The 24904-nt window shown below is 46.7% G+C and overlaps 3 protein-coding genes across 5 annotated transcripts; 2 read left to right on the forward strand and 1 right to left on the reverse strand.

The window, feature by feature from the left end:
* The first annotated feature begins 514 nt into the window (after positions 1-514).
* Positions 515-12718, forward strand: LOC133513980 (medium-chain acyl-CoA ligase ACSF2, mitochondrial-like). Of its 2 annotated transcripts, XM_061845120.1 has the most exons (16): positions 515-642; positions 1348-1543; positions 3292-3420; positions 5069-5122; positions 5246-5364; positions 6097-6259; positions 6329-6424; positions 6935-7086; positions 8239-8330; positions 8409-8485; positions 8562-8669; positions 8813-8964; positions 10311-10452; positions 11141-11251; positions 11314-11382; positions 12520-12704. In XM_061845120.1, exons 1-16 carry the CDS (start codon positions 539-541, stop codon positions 12568-12570), a joined length of 1815 nt encoding a protein of 604 aa, XP_061701104.1. In that variant the 5' UTR covers positions 515-538; the 3' UTR covers positions 12571-12704. The 2 variants fall into 2 exon arrangements, with proteins under 2 accessions (XP_061701104.1, XP_061701105.1); XM_061845121.1 differs by lacking the exon at positions 8813-8964 and having other exon boundaries at positions 12520-12718.
* Positions 12719-13434: 716 nt separating this feature from the next.
* Positions 13435-21055, reverse strand: ndel1b (nudE neurodevelopment protein 1-like 1b). 2 transcript variants are annotated; one of them, XM_061845128.1, is made up of 9 exons: positions 20912-21055; positions 18241-18337; positions 16150-16303; positions 15178-15326; positions 14771-14907; positions 14533-14703; positions 13952-14043; positions 13719-13864; positions 13435-13629 (listed from the first exon to the last, which is right to left on the reverse strand). In XM_061845128.1, the coding sequence occupies exons 2-9, from the start codon at positions 18324-18326 to the stop codon at positions 13551-13553; spliced, it is 1014 nt and encodes a 337-aa protein (XP_061701112.1). In that variant the 5' UTR covers positions 18327-18337; positions 20912-21055; the 3' UTR covers positions 13435-13550. The 2 variants fall into 2 exon arrangements, with proteins under 2 accessions (XP_061701112.1, XP_061701111.1); XM_061845127.1 differs by having other exon boundaries at positions 13435-13632.
* A 1043-nt stretch (positions 21056-22098) lies between these two features.
* On the forward strand, positions 22099-23075 carry LOC133514660 (RING finger protein 222). Its single transcript, XM_061846490.1, has one exon. The coding sequence runs from the start codon at positions 22145-22147 to the stop codon at positions 22967-22969; it is 825 nt and encodes a 274-aa protein (XP_061702474.1). The 5' UTR covers positions 22099-22144; the 3' UTR covers positions 22970-23075.
* The last annotated feature ends 1829 nt before the right edge of the window (positions 23076-24904 follow it).

The raw sequence follows: 24904 nt of genomic DNA on the forward strand, positions 1-24904 counted from the left end.
GTTAACGCGGTGTTAGCGCAGCGTTAGCTTCAAACTCTTGTGTACCATCATTCTTTGTACATATGTCTTGTTTCAATGTGGGCACTTGCGACTTTTACACAGGTGGGTCGTATGTATGTACCGAATGGTGTTTTCTTTACGAATGTACTGGGTGAGGCTAATAACCAGGCCGTGGTCTAAAAAAAAAAAAAAAAAAAGTGAACATCCCTCTCCATTATATGGAAAGGCCCGTATCAAAAATCTTTTATAATTGTAGCTACCTGTTGATCTTTTTCTCTTCCAATATGGATGATTCTTCAACGTGTCCCTCGGCACTACACCAGCGACTCTTCCTGCTAGCGCCTTCCTTTTTTTTTTTTTCCACACTTTCAGCCGCTCTTCTGCTATGTGACCCCTGCCCCGATCCAGAGGTCAATTCTGTCCTGCTGTTCGTGGTTAACGATTACACACGTGGCGATTAACGCTTCTGTCGCAAAGTTGACGAAGCGGCCAGTTTGCCCGGAATGCCTGCCGACCGACGACGCGATTCATTTTCATCATGTGCTCACTTCTGAGTTTGTGGCGGCGTGCGCCAAAATTGGGATGCGCGCGAGGGCTTGAACGCAGCGCGGCGTGGAGGTCAAGCTTGATCCAGCGGTGTCGGTAAGTTGCCCCTAACAGACCTGCTGCGGTCGTCTGCAGACTTTAGTTTTCGAGGCTACCCAAAAGCGGCTTCGTTAGCTGTCTAGGATGCTTTTCAAAATCAAATAAAAAAAGTTATCCGTTGCCGGTCTCGGGATCTAAACTTTTTCAGAGCGGCTTTTATGTATGCTGTGCCTGTTGTTCAATCCAACTGTAGCCCCAACACGTTACCTCAAAGAAAGAATTAAAAATGCACATAAGCTTTTCAAAATATGTCAATATTTTTTCAGAGGACTAGAAAACGTGTTACATAGAATGATGATTGAATTTGGGGATTGTTTCTGCCCAGGGGGGCAAAAGTCTCAAGACTTTCTGTAACTTGAATATCAAACACGTTAAGCGAGGCCAGTGGTTTTCAAACTGGGGGGTGCGTGCCCTCGAGGTGGCCCGGGCTTATCACGGCGGGCGCGGGGCTACCATGAACATGTTTCATTATTAAAATTACACCCAGCAGATGGAGCTAATTTTCCCCATCGAGCACACAAGCCCACACGAGTTACTGAAATGAATTCTTAATGTTAGATTTCAATTTTTGTTTATTCTTGGTGGCTTGGTAAAAAAAAAAACAACTCCACCATATTGGTCGGGTCCTACTATCGAGACAAACCCTGGTAAGTCCCCCGTTGAAGATGCACGATCCATTCCGCATTTGTTTGCTCCGCGCAGGCGGCTGCACGTGGACCAGCCTCCGTGCCGGCCGTCGCTGACCACCAGCTACGTCCACGGCACGTCCGCCGTCTCGCTGCTCTCAGCGACGGTGGGCCAGAGCCTGGAGGCCGCCGCCCGGCGCTGGCCCCAGCGTGAAGCCGTGGTCTTCCTGCAGGACGGCGTCAGGAAAACCTTCGAGGCCTTCCAGCGGGACGTAGGTCTGCGCCGAGGGTGAACGTCGTCTCGTGTCGACGGTGACTTCCCACTGGTGTTAAACTCGAAGCCCTGGGGCCAGATCTGGCCTGCCACATGATTATATGTGGCCCGCTTAGGCCAATCTACTGTGTCAACTTCCGTCATCCTTGTGAAAATCTCTATCAAAATTTCATATTGTCATATATCATGAAGGCGGCACAGTGGGGCAACTGTGCAGCATTGTCCTCATAATTCTAAGGACCAGGGTTTAAATCCCGGTCCCGCCTGTGTGGACTATGCATGTTCTCCCTATGCCTGTGTGGGTTTCCTCCGGGCAGTCCGCTTTCCTCCCACATCCTCCTGCCCGATGACAGCGGGGATAGACTACAGCGCTCCCGTGACGCTTGTGAGGATAAGCGGCTAAGAAAATGTTAGCATTTCTTCAGGCTAGTATGCTAGCTAATGCTATTGATAGGCATCGTCAAGGTGGGTTTCGAACCACGTTTTGCAGTATCCTTACATAAATGTCGATCATTTTGACAAACCTTAACCTGTCAAGCAAACCAACTTATGAAAGAAATCATAAAAAGCATACTTTCTCTCCATTTTTGAGGTCAGGTCGCGGGGGCAGTAGCTTCCCAGCCTTCCCTCTCATAACCCAGTTCAACAAAATCTTTTGGGAGCACCCCGAAGCGTTCCCAGGCCAGCCGAGAGATGTAGTCTCTCCAGCGTGACCTGGGTTGTCCCTGAAACAACTTGTTCTATAGAAATTGGGCTGTGCTTTTCTATAGAATTTGTACAGAATAGAATTTTATAGAAATTCTATAGGACCTCGATCCTAAAGTTCTACAGTTCTTTAGAAATTCTTTAGAAATGTTCTATAGAAATTTTTTAGCAGGGCAGGAGATGTAGTCTCTCCAGCATGACCTGGGTCGTCCTCGTAGAGACTGCTCAAAAATTTCTAGAGAATTCTACATAATTTGTACAGAACAACTTATTGGAATTTTTTTTTTAGCAGGGTTAGAGACGTAGTCTCTCCAGCGTGACCTGGATCGTCCTCGGAGAATCTCCAGCGTGACCTGGGTTGTCCTCATAGAGGCGTAGTCTCGCCAGCGTGACCTGGGTCGTTCTCGGAGAGTCTCCAGCGTGACCTGGATTGTCCTCGGAGAAATGTAGTGCCTCCACCATGACCTGGGTTGTCCTCCGAGAGACTTATAAAAATTCTATAGAATTCTATATAATTTGTATAGAACAACTTATTCTATAGAACTTTGGCTGTGATTTTGTCTAGAATTTGTACAGAACAATACAATTTCTATAGAAATTCTATAGAACTTGGGTCCTAAAGTTCTGCTGTTCTTTAGAAAATCTTTAGCAGGGAGAGACGTTGTCTCTCCAGCGTGACCCGGATCGTCCCTGGAGAGCCTCCAGCGTGACCTGGGTGGTCCCTTTGAGAGACGTGGTCCCTCCAGCGTGACCCGGGCCGTCCCGGGGTCTCTCTCCTCTCATCTAGAATACGTAGGCTGCCGTTCGTTCGTATTTATGCGCAGCTATTCTTTTTCGAACGGTAACACTATGCGTGAATAAAGGTCATTTAAAAAAAAAAAAAAAAAAAAATTCCGATTCAAATGGATTGCACATAAATGCTGTTGCCTCCCCCCCAGAACTAAAACATTTGATTAAACGGGCTCCTTGTACGATTTTCACGTTTGTTGGTCTTCCATTTTTGAAATTTGCAGAGACTCGCGCCTTGTTGTTGTTGTGCAGGTCGACCAGGTGGCGGCGGGGCTGCTGGCTGTGGGCCTGCAGCGAGGGGACCGTCTGGCCCTCTGGGGGCCCAACACGTACGACTGGATCCTCTTCCAGTTTGCCACAGCCAAGGCGGGAATCATTCAGGTGGGCCGAGGCCGACGCCGTCCCCGCAACGTGACCGAGTAGGACTTTGGACGCCGGTGCGCTCGTCGGGCCCGCCAAGGAGTTAACGTGCAATCGCGCCTGCGAGATGAACCGAAAGGATCGTAAAACGTGTTTGAAGATTTGCACGCGTCGTACAATGATTTGTCGGTGAAAGGGGAAAGATGTTTATCACTCTACCGCCGCCGCTGCTTTCCGCACCTCAAGCTAGTAACTTGGCTGAAAAATGGATATTTTGTTTTTAAAAATGGTAGCAGAATGATAGAAGAAGAAGAAGATTATTTAGGACTTTTGAAAAAATAATGGAAATAATGATTTTAAAAATAGAAATAAAATAATATAAAATATATATAAATAATATTAAATATTACCATTCATTATGAATAAACATGAATGTAACAATCAGGTGGCCAGAACAAAAAGTCAAGAAATTAAGGGTAAAAAAAAAAAAGAAAAAAGAAAAAAAATTCATTCTACGGAATACCAGGTGAAAAAGACGAGAAAAGATGGATGGATATCAGCAATTAAACATGATGGATGGCGCCCAACCAAAATATACACACGCCTGTGTAGCAATCATTTCATTTCAGGAAGGAATTATTCTTCTCCATCTCAAATTACCAAAAAGTATTGATAATGCCAAGTTGGCTCATTTGAGAACAACGCGTTAAAATTGTTATTATTTTTTTTTTAAACGACAGGGAGTAGTCTCCAACGTACATAAAGCGTGTTGCGGGCACACTTTAGTCTTCTCTTTCCTTTTTTTCTAATATGCACTCTTTTCAAATTAGTCCAATGCGTATTTTAAAAAAAAAAAAAAAGAATAAATCAGAGGTTGACCGAAGTTCAACGTGTGGCCGCCACGCGCTTCAGTGTACGGGGGGCTGAAGCCTATCCCAGCGGTTTATTTTCTTTCTTTTCTTTTCTTTTTTTTTTTTAAACATGCACTGGACTCACTTGAGAATAATGCAGATTTATAAAAAAAAAAAAAAAGTCCGTCACAGAGAAGTTTATCAAAGTTTAACGTGTGGCCGCAACACGCTTCGTGTACGGAGGAGCCAACTCGCTGTCAATTTCCCCCCCAATCATAATCATAATGAATGCAAATTTGCGTAAAACCAGGAGTCATTTATTGAAATATTGGTATTTGTATCACTATGTGGGATTTTTTTTCTCGAGCGTCCAGACTTTTCTACGCATTTCAAACTTTTACGCTTTAAATCTCGACGACTTACTCGCCACGTCCACGTGTAGATCAGGTTGTCCAAGACAAGCGGAAGCAGTCCAACACTCCAATTTCATCGACTTCGGCATTAAATGTGGGTCTTCTATGGCAAGTGTTTCTCATTTTTAATATGACCTTTTCAATGTTTAGTACTGGTATCGGACATATTTTCACGGCGTCTCCAATCGACTTAATTGAAAAATGACTAATTCGACCGACACTTCCGGCCAGTGACGTGTTTTGATGACGTAGGTGCACGAGCGCTCCCCTACCGTATAAAAAGAGAGATGCACAAATATATACGGTATGCATACACACCGGCACGCCGACGCATATCCATAGATATTAATCAGGCACACAGTTGTGAATTCAATGCTGAGTCGCCAAATATTTTGCCCCTGGCAGGTGTCGCTCAACCCGGCCTATCAACTCAAAGAAGTGGAGCTCACGCTCAAAAAGGTTGTCGTCGTCGTCGTCATTGTTTTTCCTAAAACCTGGATGAAATCCACTCAACTCATAGTGACGTGACGTGACGTGACGTTGTGCGCCCCCCACTCCACCCCACCCCACCCCACCCGGCAGGTGCAGTGCAAGGCGGTGGTCTGTCCCAGCAGCTTTAAGACGCAAAAGTTCTGCGAGATTCTCCGGCAGATCTGCCCGGAGATCGACACGTCGCCGCCAGGGGGCGTCCGAAGCGCCAGGTAGCGCCCAAACAAAAACATTCCAAACATATCAAAACATAATAAGCACCTTCAAATATATATATTTCAACGTTCCTCGTGTGTTGTGCGTAAAACACATCTGTTTTAAAAATTAAATGTAAAAAAAGGCCACATCTTCTTCTTTTCATTCTATTTTTAGACACAAATATTAATACGCATTCGCGATGTCAAGGCTCACTATTTTGTCGCGTGGCACAAGAAAATTATTTTAGCAATTTTTGTAAAGTATTATCATATCTACTTTTGTTTTGTGCTTTTTAAAAATCCATCCGTTTTCTTTGCCGCTTATCCTCACGAGGAGTGCTGGAGCCTACCCCAGCTGTCAACGGGCAGGAAGCGGCCTACACCCTGAACCGGTCGCCAGTCAATCGCAGGGCACACGGAGACAAACAAACAGCCTCATTCACAATCACACCTTGGGGCAATTTCGAGTGTCCATTTAATGTTGCATGTTTTTGGGATGTGGGAGGAAACCGGAGTGGCCACCCGGAGAAACCCCGCTCAGGCACGGGGAGAGGACATGCAAACTCCACACAGGCGGGTCTGGGATCGAACCCCGGGTCCTCAGAACTGCGAGGCCAGCGCTTTTCCACCGTGCTGCCCTTTTTAAAACTCACTTTTGTAATTTTGTTTCACAGTAACGCTTCTTGAGTTGAACTGTTTGGATATGTTCAATATTTATTGATTAATTTTTTTTTTTTTTTTAAAAAGGTTGCCGGATCTGCGCATGGTGATCGTGACGGACACCCGGGAGGCGGGCACGCTGCACGTCGACGACGTCATGCGAGCGGCGGAGAGTCGTCACCGGCGGCGGCTGAGCGAGCTTCACGGCGAGCTGTCGTGCGACGACGCCATCAACATTCAGTTCACCTCGGTGAGCCGCCGCCCCCACCCCGACTTCGACTTCCTGTGACATCGTGAGCAGGAATGCGGCTTCTTCCAGGGGACCACTGGCAACCCCAAGGGGGTCACCCTCTCCCATCACAACGTGGTCAATAACGCCTACTTCCTGGGGCTCCGAGCGGGTTACGACTGGAGGGTAAGAGGTGGGGCCTCCGTATGCAAGTCATCAATTTCAGGATTTGCGCCGTCGTTCAGGTGATTTAATTTTTTTTTGCTTTGACTTGTGAGGAATTTCATATCTGACTACAAACAATGGAGAAACACATTTAGACAGATAGTATAACAATACCGACGGGCATATAGTTTTCATCCTCTGCAAAGAACGACCGATTTTACTGGCGCTTCCTGAGGAATCGTGACCCGTTTCCTTACGTATGTCTGGATGCGCGTGTCATACGGAACCCAGTTGACCCCGGGATACGACCAAGAAGCAGCAGTCCAATTTCATTATTTGCATTCTATTTTGAGTTTCTTTTAAACACAATATTGTGGTGCTGATTTTCTTTCCACAAAATTGCTCGTTATTGTTTGCTAGATTTGGGTCGTCTGGTGCGCCTGCGCGTGAGCGTCTGCGTGTGAGTTGTGGCCTACAGCAGCATAAGTCTTTTTAAATTTTTTTTTTTTGCGTCCCCGCCCCCTCCATCAGCCTCGGGTGCGAGTGTGCATGCCGGTGCCCTTGTACCACTGCTTCGGGTCTGTGGTGGGCAGCATGTGCATGGCCCTGCACGGCATCACGCTGGTCTTTCCGTCCGCCGCCTACGACAGCCGAGCCAACCTGGAGGCCGTTCACGAGGAAAAGTAATCCTTCCTAATTTTTTTTATTGCCGTGACTATGCATCGAAACGTACTATTCATATTTCGTCGTAACGGAGGCGGAGAGCTGCAGTGCGGCGCCAATATTTAAGTGACGACAAATAAAAATGATACATTATGCTACCAGCCAAAAGTTGAGTGGGACACACTTTCCAGAGCTATTCAAAAAGTTTGTTCAATAATTTACAGTACAAAATACTTCAATTGTGTGAAAAAAAATTTTTGGGTCATTTTGTATACAAATTCTAAAACATCCCTGCTAAAATGAAAGAAATTCAATTCAATTTAAAAATATATGCAATTAAAATATAAGCAATCAATGCAATTGGAACATTATGGAATCATTTCATACAATAAAATTTGGTCTTGAGAATATATGGAAATGTATATATTAAAAATGATACAAGTGAACCATGGATCTCAGAAATGTGAGGCTGAGGCGCTAACCAGTCGTCCACCGTTCCACTCCGTACAAGTGAAATATTGTAACTCATACTGAGTGTATTTAAAAATGAAAATTATTCAACAATACTGTTATTGCACAAGATCTACAGCAGGGGTTGTCAAACTCATTTTTCTCGCGGGCCACATTGTTGTTCCGCTTTCCCTCAGAGGGCCGGTATAACTGTGAAACAAAAATATTTAGTCATCTCATCATATTTACATCATCAATTTATGAAATCGTTTTGGAATCAGAAGTCAAGGGTAATGTGTTTTTCAATAATTCACGTTTTGTAACACAAAAGTGCTTGTAAAATCTGAACTTTATCGTGACATATGACCATTTTAAAATTTTGGTACAGATTTTTACACGAATCATGGAAATTGATACTCTAGATTTGGCTTCGCCGGCCACATAAAATCACGTGGCGGGCCAGATCTGGCCCCCGGGCCTCCAGTTTGACACCCGGGGACAAACCCAATCGACCCTCCCCACAAAAAAAGGCCTTTGTATTTATGTGTAGATGCCACAAGATGGCAGCAAAGTGCTTAAAATGGAGTGGATTATAGAGCACCAGCCACGCATGTCGCTTGTACACAATCATGTACCACAAACAGCTGGATTCAGTCGTAATTAAAAAAAAAAAGAAAGAAATAAAATACTTGCTCGTTCATCTTCTTCTTCTTTTGCCGAAGGTGCACTTTCATCTACGGCACTCCCACCATGTTCACGGACCTCCTGGGCCGCGAGGACCTGGAAAAGTACGATTTGTCCTCGATGGAAGGCGGTGAGACAACGGCGTTAGCGTTAGCCGCTCGTTCGGCCGTCAGAAGCGACTTCCTGTTAACACGCGATGGCGCTTCAGGCATCATGGCGGCTTCGCCGTGCGCCCCCGAGCTGGTGGCCAACGTCAGGGACAAGTTGAACATGAAAGAGATCATGGTGAGCCACAGTCGGCCTCACCGGCCTGGCGCCGGTCACGAGGTCACGAGGTCACACCCCGCCCCGTCCCCCACAGATCGGCTACGGCACCACGGAGAACAGCCCCCTCACCTTCTTGGGCTTCCCGCTGGACAACGACCAGCTCAAGCTCAACACGGTGGGCTGCGTCATGCACCACGTCGAGGTACGTCCGCCGGCTGTCCCCAAAATATCCGACATGTAAAAATGGAGCCTTACGGTGCAAACCTTTGGCCGCATTTGGCTTTTAAAACTCGGGTCGGACTACCGAACCGCCTCCGATTTCTTGGGGACGCGCCGTACGTTCAGGCCAAGGTGGCGGACGCGGACACGGGCGAGACGGTCCCGCTGGGCGCCGCCGGGGAGCTGCTGATCCGCGGCACCTGCGTCATGCTCGGCTACTGGGACGAGCCCGAAAAGACCCGAGAGGTCATCGGCCCGGATCGCTGGTACAGGACCGGGTGAGACTGTCCGCAAAAACGCGCAAAAAAAATGGCAATTTCTGGGCGGTGAAAAAAACATGTGTATATATATATATATATTATATATATATATATATATATATATATATATATATATATACACACGCATTTAATATAAAATCTTGACCATAGAATATTAAAACTGCACATAAATGGGAGGTGGGGTACTCACGTTTCAATTTAAATTGTAAAAAAAAAAAAAACCCACCTTTTTTTTTTAACTGTAAAAGTACCTCAAAAAATGTGCAATGAAAAGTAATGCATTGTACTTATAGTAAAAATATTATATTTCAAAAATAGTTTGTGTAACTGAAAAAAGTTTTTCAAAAAGTATGAAAATGTCATCGCATACAAGTTAAATATAACGTAAGTGTAGTTAAAAAATTTGCTGTGCTTGAAAAAAAAAAAAAGGGGGAAAGCAAAATCCAAATAAAAGTACCACTCGAAATATGGAAAATGTACCGTGCATTAAAAAGTACTACACAGGAAATAGAAAAAAAAATTGCACTTGAAGTTCAAACATTTATAGCATATGAAAATGTACAGCACACGAAAGATACAAAAAAATGCACTGTACATAAAGGATTTTGAAAGTATAGTGCATAAAAAGTGTCGCACATGAGTAAGAGTACCTCAAAAAATGTACAATGAAAAGTAATGCATTGTACTTATGTTTAATATTCAATATTGTAATTTAAAAATCGTTTTACTGTAACTGAAAAAAGTTTTTCAAAAATAATGAAAACGTCATCGCATACAAGTTAAATATAACATAAGTGTACTGTGCTTGAAAAAAAAAAAAAAAAGGAAAGCAAAATCCAAATAAATGTACCGCAATTGAAATATGGAAAATGTACTGTGCAGGAAATAGAAAAATAAATTGCACTTGAAGTTCAACATTTATAGCATACGAAAATGTACAGCACACGAAAGATACAAAAATAATGCACTGTACATAATGTTGAAAGTATAGTGCATAAAAAGTGTTGCACATGAAATGTTAAAAATGGGTTGTACATTAAACGTAAATACTGGATCTGTACCCCAAAAAATACTCTGCTGCGTTTCAAGGTAAGTTCTAACTTAAAGAAATACATATTCAATTTTTTTGTAACAAATATTTGAAAGCAATCAATTCTCCAAGATGACGACGCGATCAACTCAATTTAGCGTTACTTGTGCATACCACTAGAGGGAGCCCACGCGGCCAATGAAAGCAATTGCAGATTCTGGCCTGACCTTCGGAGTTTGAGCAGCTCGCAGTCTTTCCATCCTCCCACTTGGACTTCCGCTTCCTCTTCAACGTGCGGCTTTTGTGCGCGCAGGGACGTGGCCCGCCTCAACGCGCTGGGCTACTGCTCCGTCCAAGGTCGCATCAAGGACATGATCATCCGGGGGGGCGAGAACATCTACCCCGCCGAGATCGAGAGCTTTCTCCACACCAACCCCAAAGTGCAGGAGGTGCAGGTACCCCCGCGGGGGGTGGGCGACATTTTGGGGAGGAGGGGAAAACATTTCCAAAGTGTTTAACACCTTTCAAAAGTTTGTTCAGAAAATTAAACAAAACAAATAAATGTTCATTTTCTCGATTTTACTAAATATGTAGAAAAAAAAGGGAAACCAATTATTTCACAAAAGTATAAGTTCATTTATTTGACTGTTTTATTTTATGACAACTGATCACTTAAAAACATTTTAAATTGTTTATTATAATAAACAAGCTAATTCAATATTCAAACATGTCAGATATACAGTACACATACATTTTTAAAAATGTTTTGTTCACTATGTGTAACAAAAAAAAACATGGTAAATGTGAAATTGCACTGTCATCATTTGTTGTACAAACATTTTATTTTACAATTTAGCATAAATCAACCAAATAAGAAATCAGTGAACCAATTAAAAAATAAATACAAACATGTGAAAGGGCAATGTAAATTTCTCATGTTCATAAATCAATTAACCAAATATCCATTCAGATAAATGACCAAAAAAAAAAAAAAAAAAATCTACATATTTTAAACTGACCTGCTCGCAAGTCGAGAGGGACGGACGGACGACTACATTCGGGCCCAGCAAGAGTTTATCGACAGAACCGGAAAATCAGATTTTTCGTGTAGCTGCCGTACGTGTAAATATTTTGTCTCCCGAGGTGGTCGGCGTGAAAGACGAGCGCCTCGGGGAGCAGGTGTGCGCTTGCATCAGGCTCAAGGAAGGACAAAGGAGCACGGCGGACGAGATCAGAACATTCTGCAAAGGCCAGGTGACGGCGCCGTCGCGACGTTTTCCCCGCTCGCCGCACGCTGACGCCGCTTTCCCTTTCAGATTTCGCACTTCAAAATCCCTCACTACGTGGTGTTTGTGGACAGCTACCCGCTGACGGCCACCAGAAAGGTAAGACGAGGAGCCAAACTGAAGTTGTGGAAACAGAGTCCCGGAATTTCCGGCCTACAAGGCGCGACTCCCCCCCCCCCACACGCTTTCAACCCTGCGGCTCATGCGGCTAATTTGTGCATTTTTCCTTACGGCCGCAAGGGGGCACCCGAGCGGTGTGCCGAGGAAGTGGCTTTTACCGTGCCGGCGCCGTTAGCGCTGTGCTAGTGTTACTGCCGTGTCTCAGTGAGTTTTACCGGTATGATTTTCTTTCCCATGTCTCTAGAGCTAGTTTCTGTAGCCAGGATCGGATCGCCAAGGTCCCCGCCTTTGGCCACCGCCCAACTCACTTTGCACTCGACCCCTATGGCCCCTCTCACAGGTGGTGACCCATGTTACCCTTTCGGGCTCTGCCCGGCCGAGCCCCACGGGTGATGCGGACTTTGTCTCGGTCCGTTGTGGTAAAGAGGGAGCTAAGTCGAAAGGCAAAGGTTCCTCCCCTCACTTATGAGCACGAGTTGTGGGTCGTGACCGAAAGAAGGAGATCCCGGATACAAGCGGCCGAAATGAGTTTCCTCCGCGGGGTGTCCGGGCTCTCCTTTAGAGAACGGGTGAGAAGCTCGGTCATCCGGGAGAGGCTCAGCGTCGAGCCGCTGCTCCTCCGCATTGAGAGGAGTCGGATGAGGCCGCTGGGGCATCTGATTCGGACGCCTCCCCGGTGAGTTGTTCCGGGCGTGTCCCAGCGGAAAGAGACGCCGAGGACGACCCAGGACACGCTGGAGAGACTGTGTCTCCCGGCTGGCTTGGGAACGCCTCGGGATCCCTCCGGAAGAGCCGGAAGAAGTGGCTGGGCAAAGGGAAGTCTGAGTATCCCTGCTGAAGTTACTTTCCCCGCGACCCGACCCAGAAAAACGGTAGATAATGGATGGATGGATGATTTTTTTTTTTTTTTTTTTTTTAAACCGGCCCTGTTAGCGCGTGCTAGCGTTAGCGCGGCGGCGCTAGCGTTAAACTATGTATGTGTGTACCAAATGGTATTTCCTTGACAAATGTACTGGGTGAGGCTTGTAAACAGGTGCGCTCTTGTGGGCCGGGAATTTCGGTATCCGAAAACGCACGGGGGAAAAAAAAACAGGAATGGCTGCTCTCTCCTCATAGATCAAGAAGAACGTATTGAAGGTGGACATGGAGAAGCATCTCGGCCTGTAGAGGAAAGCGGGAGCACGCTTGACGGGCTGACAGAAGGACACGCCACGCCATCGCTCATGTCAACCTTTATTCATTCAAACCAAGTTAAGACGGAGCCTTCAGAGGCTCCGACCGCCGCACAAACTTGGCAACAACAATAAATAAAAAGGACCTCCACGTGGGTCTCCTGTAACGAAGGCGGGAACGTACGCGGCGGGCGCATCGGTAACAGGCGTACGCGCGTTTGGCGGCTTGAGATAATGACGAATCGTCAAAGCAGGACGTGTTGTGCGGTCTCGAATCAGTTTCATCAATCACGCCTCCGACCATTTTCTGTAGTGCTTACCAGAAAACATGCATTCACACTTAAGGACAATATGAAAAGTAAAACGTATACGATACCGGTTTCCTCTCCGTTTCATTGCCAATTTGCATGTTTTGAATTCAAATGAGGTCATTTTGCCCGCGCAGACAAGAAAACATTTATAAAAAGACGCACCCCACACATACGCTTTGGCTACGAGGCTTGGGAACGATCAACATTCACTTCAGTCATAAGTGTGGACGTGGGGAAGAAGGGGACAAACGACCCCCACCGCCCCTAAATTAAAAAAAAAAAAAAGGAATACTGCATTGCTGTAAAGTTTACGGTGAGATAAGTTAATAAGAACGCGTCCCTTTCACAGAAGAAGAAGAAGAAGAATACATTCCCAACAGGGGAGGAAGTCGCCCAAATGTGCAAATCACAGGAAAAGTAGCGGGGTCCCGCGGGACCTTTTGTCATTAGGGGAGACTGTGTGCTGCCGCCCCCCTCCCCACCCCAAAAAAAAAAAAAGCAGGTCCACACATTGGCATTGGCGCAATGTTAAGTGCATGCGATTGAACCCCCCCCCCCCCCCCACCCCAAAATTGAAAGAGAGGACCTGTAGTCAGCAAGTCTCTTGTGCAAACGCACACCCAGACGTTAGCGTCCCGGATCCTTCCGCCGATTGTCCTCGTCGTCACACGCTGAGCGGCAGCAGGCCCGGCGGGGACACGGTCCTGGAGGTCAGAGCGCCGGGGTCCAGTCCGTTCGCGCCGCTGCTGTCGGGCAGCAAGACGGTTTAGTTACCCGCAAGCGGCGCCTTGGCCCTGGCTCTTTTTTTTTTTTGAAGGAAAGGAGCCCTCACCTTTTGTCGAAGTAGGTGGTGTGCAGGGCGTGCGAGAACTTGGTGGCGTTGCCGTTGACGAGGGAGCCGCTGTCCGCGGGGAAGGTTTTTCTCGCCGCCTGGTCTTTGGCGAAGTTCCTGCAGGCGGCCAGTTTGGACTCCAAAGCCTGGCGGAAAAACTCGTCCATTTAAGTGCCATCCTTGGACACGTCGGTCGGCCTCGCGGTTTTGGACTGAACGGGACGAGGACCCACCCCGACTTTCCTGAGCAGGTCGCCGACGATGTTGAGAGCCGAGATTCTGTCCGAAGGCGTGAGGGCCGACCTGCCGCAGCCGTTGGTCGACGCTGGCGACGCACGTTTAGCACACGCGAGAGAGACGGCGAGGTTCGCCACATTTAAGGTGTAACATGAGAAAAGTTCAACCGTATTCCAAAAACCAGATACATTTTTCTCTCTCTCTCTCTCTCTCTCTCTCTCTCAGATGACTCGAAAATACGACTATTCTTGTAATATTAAATTCAGGACAATATTCTTGTAAGCAACTAATAAGTAAGTTAACTTTGCATCTTGAAAATGTTATCATGAAAACATTGAATTTTACTCTCATATGGCGACTTCAATGTAGAAAATATTCTGCACACATTATGAAATGTTGCCTTTCTGGCATCAGTCTAATCAGACTAAACTTCACTCGATTGGCTGAGTTAAAAATTGCGCACATTTTACAACAACGTCCAGAAAGCAGCATGGCTTCATAACAAAGTGTATATGGAATTAAAATATGGATCGACAAAAAGGTCTGGGTTTCCACAGGGTCACAATAAAGTACCGACCTTTGGGGGTGACAAAGGGACGTTCCGTCGCGTTCTGCCCCACGGGGGTCGCGGGCAGCGACAGAGACGCCGGCACGGCCGAGTCGGCGTCGTCCGCGTCCGAGGTGGGCGAGCCGGGCGCCGACATCCTGTCCGTCGTCCTCTCCCGCACCGCCAGTTCCTGTCGGAGGTCTGCGGGGGGGAGCGGCGCGCAAAGTCAAATAGTTGTTCACGCTCCAGTTGGCGTTTGCGCCCGTACCTCGTGCTTCGTCTTTGAGTCGCTGGACGGACACCAGCAGGGACTCCTTCTCGTCCAGCTCGCTCTCCAGGAAGGCGTTTCTCTCGATGGCCTGGTTCAGGCGCCCCTCAAAGTCCTCCAGGGACACGATGGTCGCCCTGCATGGCAAAAATCTTCACTGTACTTGGCAATTATTACTGACCGCATGCTGCCTATTTTTTTTCTCCAGTAGACTTTGACCATTGCAATGGTCTTCTGACAGGACTCCAAAAAAAGAGCATGAAACAGCTGCAGCCCATTCAGAATGCTGCAGCTCTAACCCCAACCCTAAATGTAATTAAAGACTACATTCGAGGTCACCCGCAACCTGACTAATATTTCTATTTCCAAAAGACCTGACGGCAAAGCAAAATGGTCGTCGGTCGCACCTCTTGGCCCGCTCCAGGTCGTCGTTGGCCTGCTCGAGCTTGCGCACCGATTTGTGGAGCTGCTCCTTGGTGCTCCGCGTCCGGCCCAGGTCGTCCTCGAGGACGCAGATCTGCTCGTAGCTCTGAGCGTACTGCTTCTCCAGCTTCTCCTGGGGAGACGGCGGCGCGGGGAGGACTCGATTTTAAAGTGATTTTATATTTTTTTTTAAGGCTTTGCACATGTCAGGGTGGGGAAGATTCCATAAGACTTGGGATGAGAATATAGCAGAACTCGGGGGCTTTCATTTAAAAAAAAATGTTAAAAATCCCCCATCGTTAATACAAAGGTCGCAGATTTTGCAATCAGGATGCACCTTTAATTAGGAAGCAACCTAAAGTTTCCTCACCCAACCCGCGTAATAGACTCCAAAAGCTGGATATGGATGGAAAATTGATCATAAAAGATTTTTTTTTTCCCCCCTTGTCTATAATCTGCTGTCGAGAATAATGCAGACCCCCCCAGATGAGGAAAGCCCACGTACTTATGGATAATGTACACCATCAATTTGCTGCTACGCTTGTCCAACACACGCTTAAAACAAAACATATTAGTATTTTAGTTGCTTTTTCTGATGAAATTGACATTTTCTTAAATACCGTAGTATTTTTCGTAAAACAAATACATTTACGGAATGCAAAGTAAAATCTCCCCCCCCCCCCCCACCCCCCACCCCCATTTACGTTCTACCCGACTTTTGATGAACTTTTAGGGAGGAAACAAACGCGCAATAGAGACGAGAAATCGCAACAGTGGCCCGGGCCGGGCCCGTCTCAATTTGGAAGCCACCGCGGTCTTCCACCAGAGCCACTGGGTTAATTAAAGATGAGCTGTTACGCAACCACAGGTGACTTTGCCGGCGCCGTAATCCCCGAGCCGAGCCGAGCCGAGCCGTCCAAATCCCCGCGTAAACCGGGAGGCGAGTCGGCGGTTACCTTGAGGTTGTCCACCTCGTTCTTCAGTCGCTCGTTCTCGCTCTGCAGGTCGCGCAGGCGCTGTTCGGCCTGGCTGAGCTGCGCCTCCAGCTCGGCCTCCAGCTCTTGGCTGCCCTCCTGAAACTCCTGCAGCTCCTCCTGGGCATCGTGGCAGCTGGACGGCACAAAGGATGCGCACATCCATTGGGGGGGTGGTGTTACAAAAAAGCTCATTGTCAATTCTCGGCGGCGCTCGCAGCTGAACGCCCGCGTGACCACGGCTCTGGAAAAAGTCTTTTGTTTAAACGAGGTGCCAGGCGCCAGCGTGTTCTAGCAGTTCCTTCTTCGTTCACCATCCCATAGCGGCGGGACCGGTGTGATTTTTGTGGATTTCTTCACACTAAACAACAACAAGCGAGGCCCTCACAATTGCTAATCCTTCTAAAAATATCGTCGCTGGGAGGCAGCTGACCTGCGGCCGCTGCTGGTTCGGAGGTCGCGCGGACAAACGGGGCGGCTGCCGTGTGCCGTCAGCCGAGCGTGTGTGTGTGTTTTGAGGTCAGAGGTGAAATGTGAAACGGGATGAGAATATGGTAGAGACAAGAGTCAAGTTTTTGTTCCTCCTTACAGAAATCAGATTTTCCATTTTGGTTTGTTTTCTTTACTAATAGAAAACTGGTGACAAATGTCATATCAAAACAAGTTTAGGACGATTTTCATTTTTTTACATTTAGGATTTGCTTTCGTTCTTTTCATAGTACAGCTCGCGAAATCGGCATCCCAGACTGTGCTTTTTGGAAATTAGCTCTTTTTTTTTTTTTTTTTTTTTTGCACCCATATCGTTCGCCTCGCTCAACTGTGGAAACTGCAAAAAAAAAAAAAAATGTAGTTAATCAATAAAATCTATTTTAGTCCGAGTGCGGCGTGACGGTGGGGATGCAAACACACACGACGTTGTTGTGGGATCAGCTGATGGCGGCAGTCATGGTGGCGAGTGGTTCCACGAGCGCATACCAACGTTGCTGAGCCCGCGCGGTCACGGCGCCTGTGGCCCTTTAACGCTAATATTTAACAGTCCTCCGCTTTCAAACGTTAACAACATTTTGTCCACGTGAGAGGAAAACCACTGTACGGGCGAGAACCTTTTGAAAAAGCGCTGACGCTCTAAAATACTCCAACAAGTGTCAAAGAAGTACCTTTTTAAGCACCTACTTAAATTACAACAGACTGGCCACGCAATATTATTCAGTAAATCAAGTAAGTAAATAATAAGTATTAAGTAAGTAAAATTCCAATACATTTGTTGACATGTGACTAAAAATGCCACATTATGTCTAATTTAATGACAAGCATCAAAATCACCAAAGACGCTTGGTATTTCTGATACGTACGTATATGGGCACAAACGAAAACAGAAATCGCTCATAACATGTTTCGGCCGCACTGCGTCCGCCATTTTGATCGGTAGCTTGGGGCGCGTAACAACAGTACCCAAGTAGGCGGGGCTTAGGCGCCCTGCGCGGATCCATCCATTTGGTGCATATGTCCACCATGGAACGACCCACGGAAATTTAAAGCAAGCGCACCCAAAACTTTAGGGAAATTCAAGAACTCGGGATGAACTCCAACCGTAAACCGGCAACAGGACATCAAGCAATCGTGGACACACAACTTTTAAGAATTGGTCATGAAAAGGAAAGTGCTGGGGCTGATTTGTCACTCCTTGTGGCATTAACTTTAGTTGTCTTTAAACACGCCTTTTACTTGTATGACAGTGAAAAAAAATGAGGTTTTGTCTTGAGGGTGAATAAAGGCCTGATCGTGACGTCTCCAGTCTGCAGTCGTTTCCTCACGAGGGAACCAACACCACTCGCACATTTCACAACCGCTTACCTCGTCATTCTCCTTAAAAGGGAGAAAATTTGAGGCCCACGCACAGCTGGAGTTATTAAAAAAACATTGGGTGGAAAACCACATAATCAGTGTGTTTGCTGCAGGCTCATTTGGAACATTTTCCCTCCCTCCAAAACAAACTCAGTCGTCAAGGGATTGAACGTGTTTTCCCCCCTGTGGGATGATTTAAAACGCAACTGGACAGAGTGCAAATCATACCTTTTCTTGTACTTCAGGGCTTGGGACTTCCAGTAGTCGACTTCTTCATCCTTTGTGGAAAACTTGGGAATCATCTCTGTGTCCATTTCAGGACTTCCTGATGGTGCGGGAGACACAAACGTTAGCCGTTAGCCCGGCGCGGGAATTCTCGCACGTCGTTAGCGGTGGGAATCGAACGCGTCCGCAGCCTCGGACTGCAAAGTGCTCAGCGCGCTGTCGAAGTGGGCCTCCTTCTCCACGACTACAGCATTTCTTTCACTTCACGCACACAAATATGGATTTAACCCCAATTCCGTCAAACCGCTATGATCTGATAATTTACAGGCAGTTTGGACTTTTTTTTGTGAGCTGTTTTGAGATTGACCCATTTATTGAACTGCTGGAAAGTTATTTAGTACTCAGTTAAGAGATTGTTTGCTATGAGGAGTTTCCATTTGTGTTCAAATCATTTTTACACAAATCCTCGTTTAGTAAAGTTTGTAAATCATAACGTGCAGCAAACTATCACAAACCTACGGTAAATCGCGTCTAATATTGTAACTGCCGTAAATATTTGCATGCACACGGGGGCAGGATTCAAACCCCGGTCCTCACAACTGTGATGCCAACGCTTTACAGCTGTTTCACCGCCAATATTAAGAATATCCATCCATTTTTTTTATCCGCTTATCCTCACAAGGATCACGGGGAGTGCTGCATCCTATCCTATATGGGCAATTTAGTGTCCATTTAATGTTGCATGTTTTTGGGAGGAAACCAGAGTGCCCGTAGGAAACCCACGCAAGGCACGGCAAGTCCGGGATTGAACCCGGGACCTCAGAACTGTGAGGCCAACGCTACACCAGCTGATCCACCGTGCCGTTTTTTTGCACTTTGCATTCCGTAAACGCATATACGGTATTTAAGAAAATATCTAATTCGTCAGAAAAAGCAACTAAAATGCCAATATTATGTTTTGTTGTGTGTGAAACAAGCATAGCAGCAAATTGATGGTGTACATTATACATCAGTGCGAGTCCGCATTATTCTCGATAGCACATTATAGACAGGAAAATAAAATGTATTTGCAATTTTCCATCCATAAACCCACGCAGGCACGGGAAGAAACATGCAAACTCCACACAGGCGGGTCCTGAACTCACCCGGACCCGGTCCTCAGAACCATCTGACCCACCGTGAACGTGTTCAATTGCATTTTACGTTGTCATGCATTAATAAGGCCCTCAAAGGATTTTACCATGAAGAAAATTCCCTCCCCTGCACAGCCCCGGGTCCACACTCGCTTCTCTCGTTTAACCACTCCTTAGAAATGTCGTCATCACTGATGGCTCACATCAGCGTCACACTGCCGGAAACCACAAGAAAATCACGACGGGGGTTTAAAAAAAAACAAAAAAAAAAACGAGTGAAGCTTTCATCCTTGCTTGTCTCTTTTAAGTGTTAACATCATGGGGCAAAAAAACATGACTGCTGTTTCCATGACAATCCAGAGGAAAGATGTAAATCGAGGCAACACAGCAGAGATCGCTGAGGCCAGTAGCCTGAAATTATTTTTGGCCAATTTTATTCAGGGTTAAATCTTTAGAATCAGCAGCCTTTTATACAAATTCACCACCAAGATTTATGCAGGGAGTGGTGTTAAAAAAAAAATTAAATAAATCCTCACCCACGTGCGTGTTTCTGTGCTTTAAACACCTGACAAGATTCTCGTAAACAGACTGACGGGAACTTTGTCAACGCCATCTCCTTTCATAAATCAACGTGTGGATATACATATATCATCCATCCATCCATCCATCCATCCATTTTCTTAGCCGCTTATCCTCACAAAGGTCGCGGGGAGTGCTGGAGCCTCTCCCAGCTGTCAACGGGCAGGAGGCGGGGTACACCCTGAACCAACCGCAGGGCACATCGAGACAAACAGCCACACTCACAATCACACCAAGGGGCAATTTGTGGGATTTTTCCCAGTCTTGTTTTGCCACACATGTCGGTTTGTTTATACACCTGACACGTTTTAACACAGACTCTTGGCGAAAGATTCCACGAATCCAGTTTGAAGCACAATTTCAGACGGTGATTGGTGTTGACTTTCTCACCCTCACAGATGTTTTGTGGCATTTTTCTGGTGTTTAAAGGCCTCTTGAGGGGGAGAAATCCTACAAAATTCACGTTCAGACAATATTTGAGAACGGGAGTGGTGTTTAAAAAGCCGCCGAGCCACATGGGTGCACGTCACCCGAGGAAAAAAAGATGAACCAAGTGGAACTGTGTGGACTCAGCGTGACACCCGAATTTCCAAGAAAAGCCATTTTTCATATAAAATTAAAGACAACTGTAACATTTGAGGCAGCCGTCAAACGACGGCTACATTCAGTTTTCGGCACCGTACGCCGCGGTCAGGCTCGTTCCTGACGTTACACACATAAAACCATCTTGTCAGCGTTTCGGAACAATACAGATGAAGAGGCTCAAAGCAGGGTTTGAACGACGAGTTCGGAATAAAAAACGGGACCTTTTTAATATATAAAAAAAAAAAAAACAAGCTCGCGAAACAGCGGCTCGAGACAAACAGGCAAGGCACAATCGTCGAGGTCGCGCTGCCACACCGTAAAAAAATGCTCAGAACGGTTCAAAAAAAACAACTTAAAAAATAGTTCCAATATGGTACCTTGTCATGTCAAACGGTTGGGAAGCTGCTGGCCTGTTCGGGGGGGGGGGTCGTAACATCCAAACGCGACGGTCCCTCTCGGCCTGGCTGGCGAGCTGCCTCCGGTCGCCGCTTACTTGCTTGCTTGTTCTTCTTCGGCTGTTTAGGAAACTGCCAACGCGTCTCCCGGAAACTACGTCAGTTCTGACGAAGCGCCCGAGTGCTGACGTAGGCGTGGTTACGTCACCTAACCGGCAAAGCGTCACAGCAGAAAAAAAAAAGCCGCACCCTCCGGAGTGAACGCTACCACAGAACGCCGCCAGATGGCGTTTAACTCCAATTAATAATCCCTGTTTATAAAACAATAGTGCATATATATATATATATATATATATATATATATATATATATATATGGCGGCAGGGTGGATCAGCTGATAAAGCGTTGGCCTCACAGTTCTGAGGTCCCGGTTTCAATCCCAGACCAACCTGTGTGGCGTTTGCATATTCTCCCCGTGCCTGCGTGGGTTTCCTCCCGGTAATCCAGTTTCCTCCCACATCCCAAAAACATGCAACATTAATTGGACACTCTAAATTGCCCATCGGTGTGATCACGAGTGCGGTTGTTTGTCTCAATGTGCCCTGCGATTGGCTGGCAACCAGTTCAGGGTGTACCCCGGCTCCTGCCCGTTGACAGCTGGTATTGGCGCCAGCACTCCCTTGTGAGGATAAGCGGCAAAGAAAATGGATGGATGGAAAACAAAACCTTTCATTCCACTATTACACCACAATAAAACATACTAAGTCAGGCATTCTGTATTAAAGCATATTTGGGGGGGAAAAAAGGGCCTCAAACAGTTTATCGCTTCCACTCCCAGTGAAGTTTCCTGTCAAACTAAACATTAAAGGCAGGGATGTTGTTTGTTGAACCAAGCCATAAAGCTTTACCTTTAAGGTAATGGAAAAAACTTGCAATTCTATATTCTTAACCCTCAGTGAAGATGGACTGAGATTAGTGCTGCACTGATGAGCTGGAGCAGTTAACGGCTCAATGAACAATGTGTCACATAGCGCCTCAAACTTCCCACCAGTAACAGCAGCACGATGGCCATTCACCTAATGTAGTGTGACAAAAACTGCTCAATTCCTTTTATTTACGATCAATGCTTTGTTTGCATGAATTTCTTAAACATGTAAATTGGTTGGCATTCCCTTATAAATTCCAGACGATGGTAAAAAAAAAAAAAAACAAACAATGCAATTCGATGGATGGATGATGAAAGAATGTGTTTGTTTCCCAGTTTGGTGCGGGCCACAGGTGGCAGGCAGGGCCAGTTCTGTGAGGATCCCGCGTCGTCCCCGCCCATTGACGAGCGACGAACCAGAAGCGCGGCCCTGGACCTGCACCAGCACCTGCCGTTCTTTTTCTTTTTTCCTCCCCATGGCATTCGACGACGACGAGGACGCCTGCGAGTGTCCGGTGTGCTACGAGGGTCTGAGGGGCACGGAGAGGACCCTGAGCTGCGGACATGAGTTCTGCCACGACTGCTTGGTCAAGATGCTGGTCAGCATCCACGCCGACTCGCACGCCCGGGACACCATCGCCTGTCCGGTGTGCAGACACCTCACATTCATCAGGAAGAGTGACGAGGAGCCGCTCGTGGCGGCCGAGAGCAAGGAGGAGCTCCAGGAAGACCACCGAGGAGGTGGCGCCGGGGGGCAGACCTTGGAGGTGCCCGTCGGGACGCCGCCCGCCCGCCTCGAGGACGCCGCCTCGGCCGCTCCTCTCTGCGGGCGGCTCCGGCGCTTCTTCCGCGGGGACTCCGACCCCGAGCGCCCGCGTCGCCAGCGGCTCATCCGGACGAGTCCCGGCGGCACCACCGAGATTTTCGTCATCAGCACCCGGGGGAGACCCATGATGGAGGAGGACACGTTCAGCGTGCTGCTGACCGTGGTGAGGCCGCGGAGGAGGCGCAGGCGCCGGCTGTGCAGCACGGCTCGCTGCCTCCTGGTGCTGCTCTCCACCTTCACCCTGATGGCGCTGGTGGCCGCCGTCTTGCCCTGGATCCTGTTGGCCTGATTCGATCCCGCAGCTGGACAACCTGAGGTGGCAAAAGTATACTTACCCTTTTTCTTGAAAAGAAGCACAGATGCTTTCGTCCAAAAAAAAAAAAAAAAAAAAAGACCCGTAATAGTACTTTAAAAATGTAAATAACGAGTGGCACAAAGATTTAACTTCTGAGGAAAATAAACAAATAAATAAATAAAATTACCCAAATATAAAGGGAAGTTTTACCGCCAGTTTTGATCGTTTTGCACAACAACAAAAAAATGATGAAATAAATTCATTATTTTGTATGGAACATTTGTATTTAAGATGCACATGCTTGTTTTTATTGACACCTATGGAGTATAAAAAAGCTTATTTGCACCCAAAAAAAAAAACAGTTTCTTGCTTCATTTAATCTATTAAAGTTATAAAGTTCTTCCACTAATTAGAAATATTGTTAATTCCACATGTTTACAAGTAAACATATTCTTGTCACTGGCCACAAAATTTGCAAATATGTTGAGAAATATGATTTTTTTAATCTTTTCCAAACAAGACCTTCCTGAACTTCCACCACAGGAGAACAAACTAAAGCAACAGTGAAGCGTAGCGTTGGGCGCATTTATTGATTTTTTTTCTTCTTCAGTTGGAACCTGGGCTGGAGGGAATTATCCATCCATCCATTTTCTTAGCCGCTTATCCTCACAAGGGTCGGGGAGTGCTGGAGCCTATCCCAGCTGTCAACGGGCAGGAGGCGGGGGACACTCTGAACTGGTTGCCAGCCAATCGCAGGGCACATCGAGGCAAAAGGTCGCACTCACAATCACACCTAGGGGCAATTGAACCCGGGACCTCAGAACTGCGAGGCCAACACTTTCCAGCTGAGCCAACATTCGGTCTACAGGTAGGAAAAGCCTCCTAGTACATCCGGAATTTATCTGGGGTTCATCAGGGGTATTGTACAAGGTGACAGTGTATGATGACCGCCAATTAACATGAGTTTGAATGTTGACGCGTCGCAAACTTGTTGCCCTGACTTTGTCAAATGCAGTTGCAGCAGCAACACAAGGAGATTTTTTTCCACCAGCGGCGATTTTCCATCACAGACAAGCACAACAAATTATTGATGCAAGATCTAATGGAGGCGGGCTCGGCTGTAAGGAGATACTCAACTGCAGCTTCGGAAAACGTTGTCTCGCCTCTTTGTACGAGAATTTTAATGAAGGGGTAACCGAGCTACGGCACACGGGCAAAATAGAGCCCGGCGGACGCTTTCGATCCGTAACTGTTCAACTCAGAGTAGCTGGTCTATTTATGGAATCCTGAAAATGTCTCATGAATGCAGTTTGTCCCCACCTTTGACCTGACCTGCAGCGAGATTCGCGCGATTGCACAACGTCGCGATCCAGAGACAAACTGCCGTCTGTCACCCCGCCCGGCCAGTCTTACAGGTTACACGCAGGGAGGATTCCGCCCGTCCCGATTCGACTCAACATGTCTCGCCTTCCTCAATGAGTCAGTAAGTCAAGAGAATTGCAAGCGACTTAGATTTAGAAGCGCGACGACACTTCAGGACCCTCTTTGCTGTATGAGGTCGAGATCCTGATTTCGGCCATTCGTCGCAAAATGCGAACCGCGTCCGAGACATCTAACATGGCGTCTCGAAAACGGGGGGTGGGAAAACCTATGGCCAGAGAATACACAGGAAACTTTTTACAACAGAGGCGTGGCTATTTTTTTGTGATCTTAGGACTATACTTTATGAACACATGCGTATAATATGAGAATTTGTCAGCTTTTGTGGGCTTTTTATCATTAGATTTCCTCTGATGTTTCTTTGTATGGTGTTCCTAATGAAGTGACTCTCAACGTGGGACCTTTTTAAATTAAACTCGTGATATAAATTCATTTTTTACACCATTTTCTCATAATTATTTGTTATTTTTGTTCAATTTTCTCCCCCCA

Source organism: Syngnathoides biaculeatus, chromosome 16 (assembly GCF_019802595.1).
Source record: "Syngnathoides biaculeatus isolate LvHL_M chromosome 16, ASM1980259v1, whole genome shotgun sequence".
In the NCBI taxonomy this organism is placed as follows: Eukaryota; Metazoa; Chordata; class Actinopteri; order Syngnathiformes; family Syngnathidae; genus Syngnathoides; species Syngnathoides biaculeatus.

Excerpts from the sequence above, each read along its gene's own strand:
- LOC133514660 (XM_061846490.1), top strand. The coding sequence starts at position 22,145 with ATGCAATTCGATGGATGGATGATGAAAGAATGTGTTTGTTTCCCAGTT.
- ndel1b (XM_061845127.1), bottom strand. The coding sequence starts at position 18,326 with ATGGACACAGAGATGATTCCCAAGTTTTCCACAAAGGATGAAGAAGTC. Across the intron at positions 14,908-15,177 it reads GACCTGGAGCGGGCCAAGAG|GGCGACCATCGTGTCCCTGG; the intron begins GTGCGACCGACG and ends TTTGCCATGCAG. Across the intron at positions 13,633-13,718 it reads ACCACCTACTTCGACAAAAG|CAGCGGCGCGAACGGACTGG; the intron begins GTGAGGGCTCCT and ends GCTGCCCGACAG.
- LOC133513980 (XM_061845120.1), top strand. The coding sequence starts at position 539 with ATGTGCTCACTTCTGAGTTTGTGGCGGCGTGCGCCAAAATTGGGATGC. Across the intron at positions 5,123-5,245 it reads TGGAGCTCACGCTCAAAAAG|GTGCAGTGCAAGGCGGTGGT; the intron begins GTTGTCGTCGTC and ends CCCACCCGGCAG. Across the intron at positions 8,486-8,561 it reads TGAACATGAAAGAGATCATG|ATCGGCTACGGCACCACGGA; the intron begins GTGAGCCACAGT and ends CGTCCCCCACAG.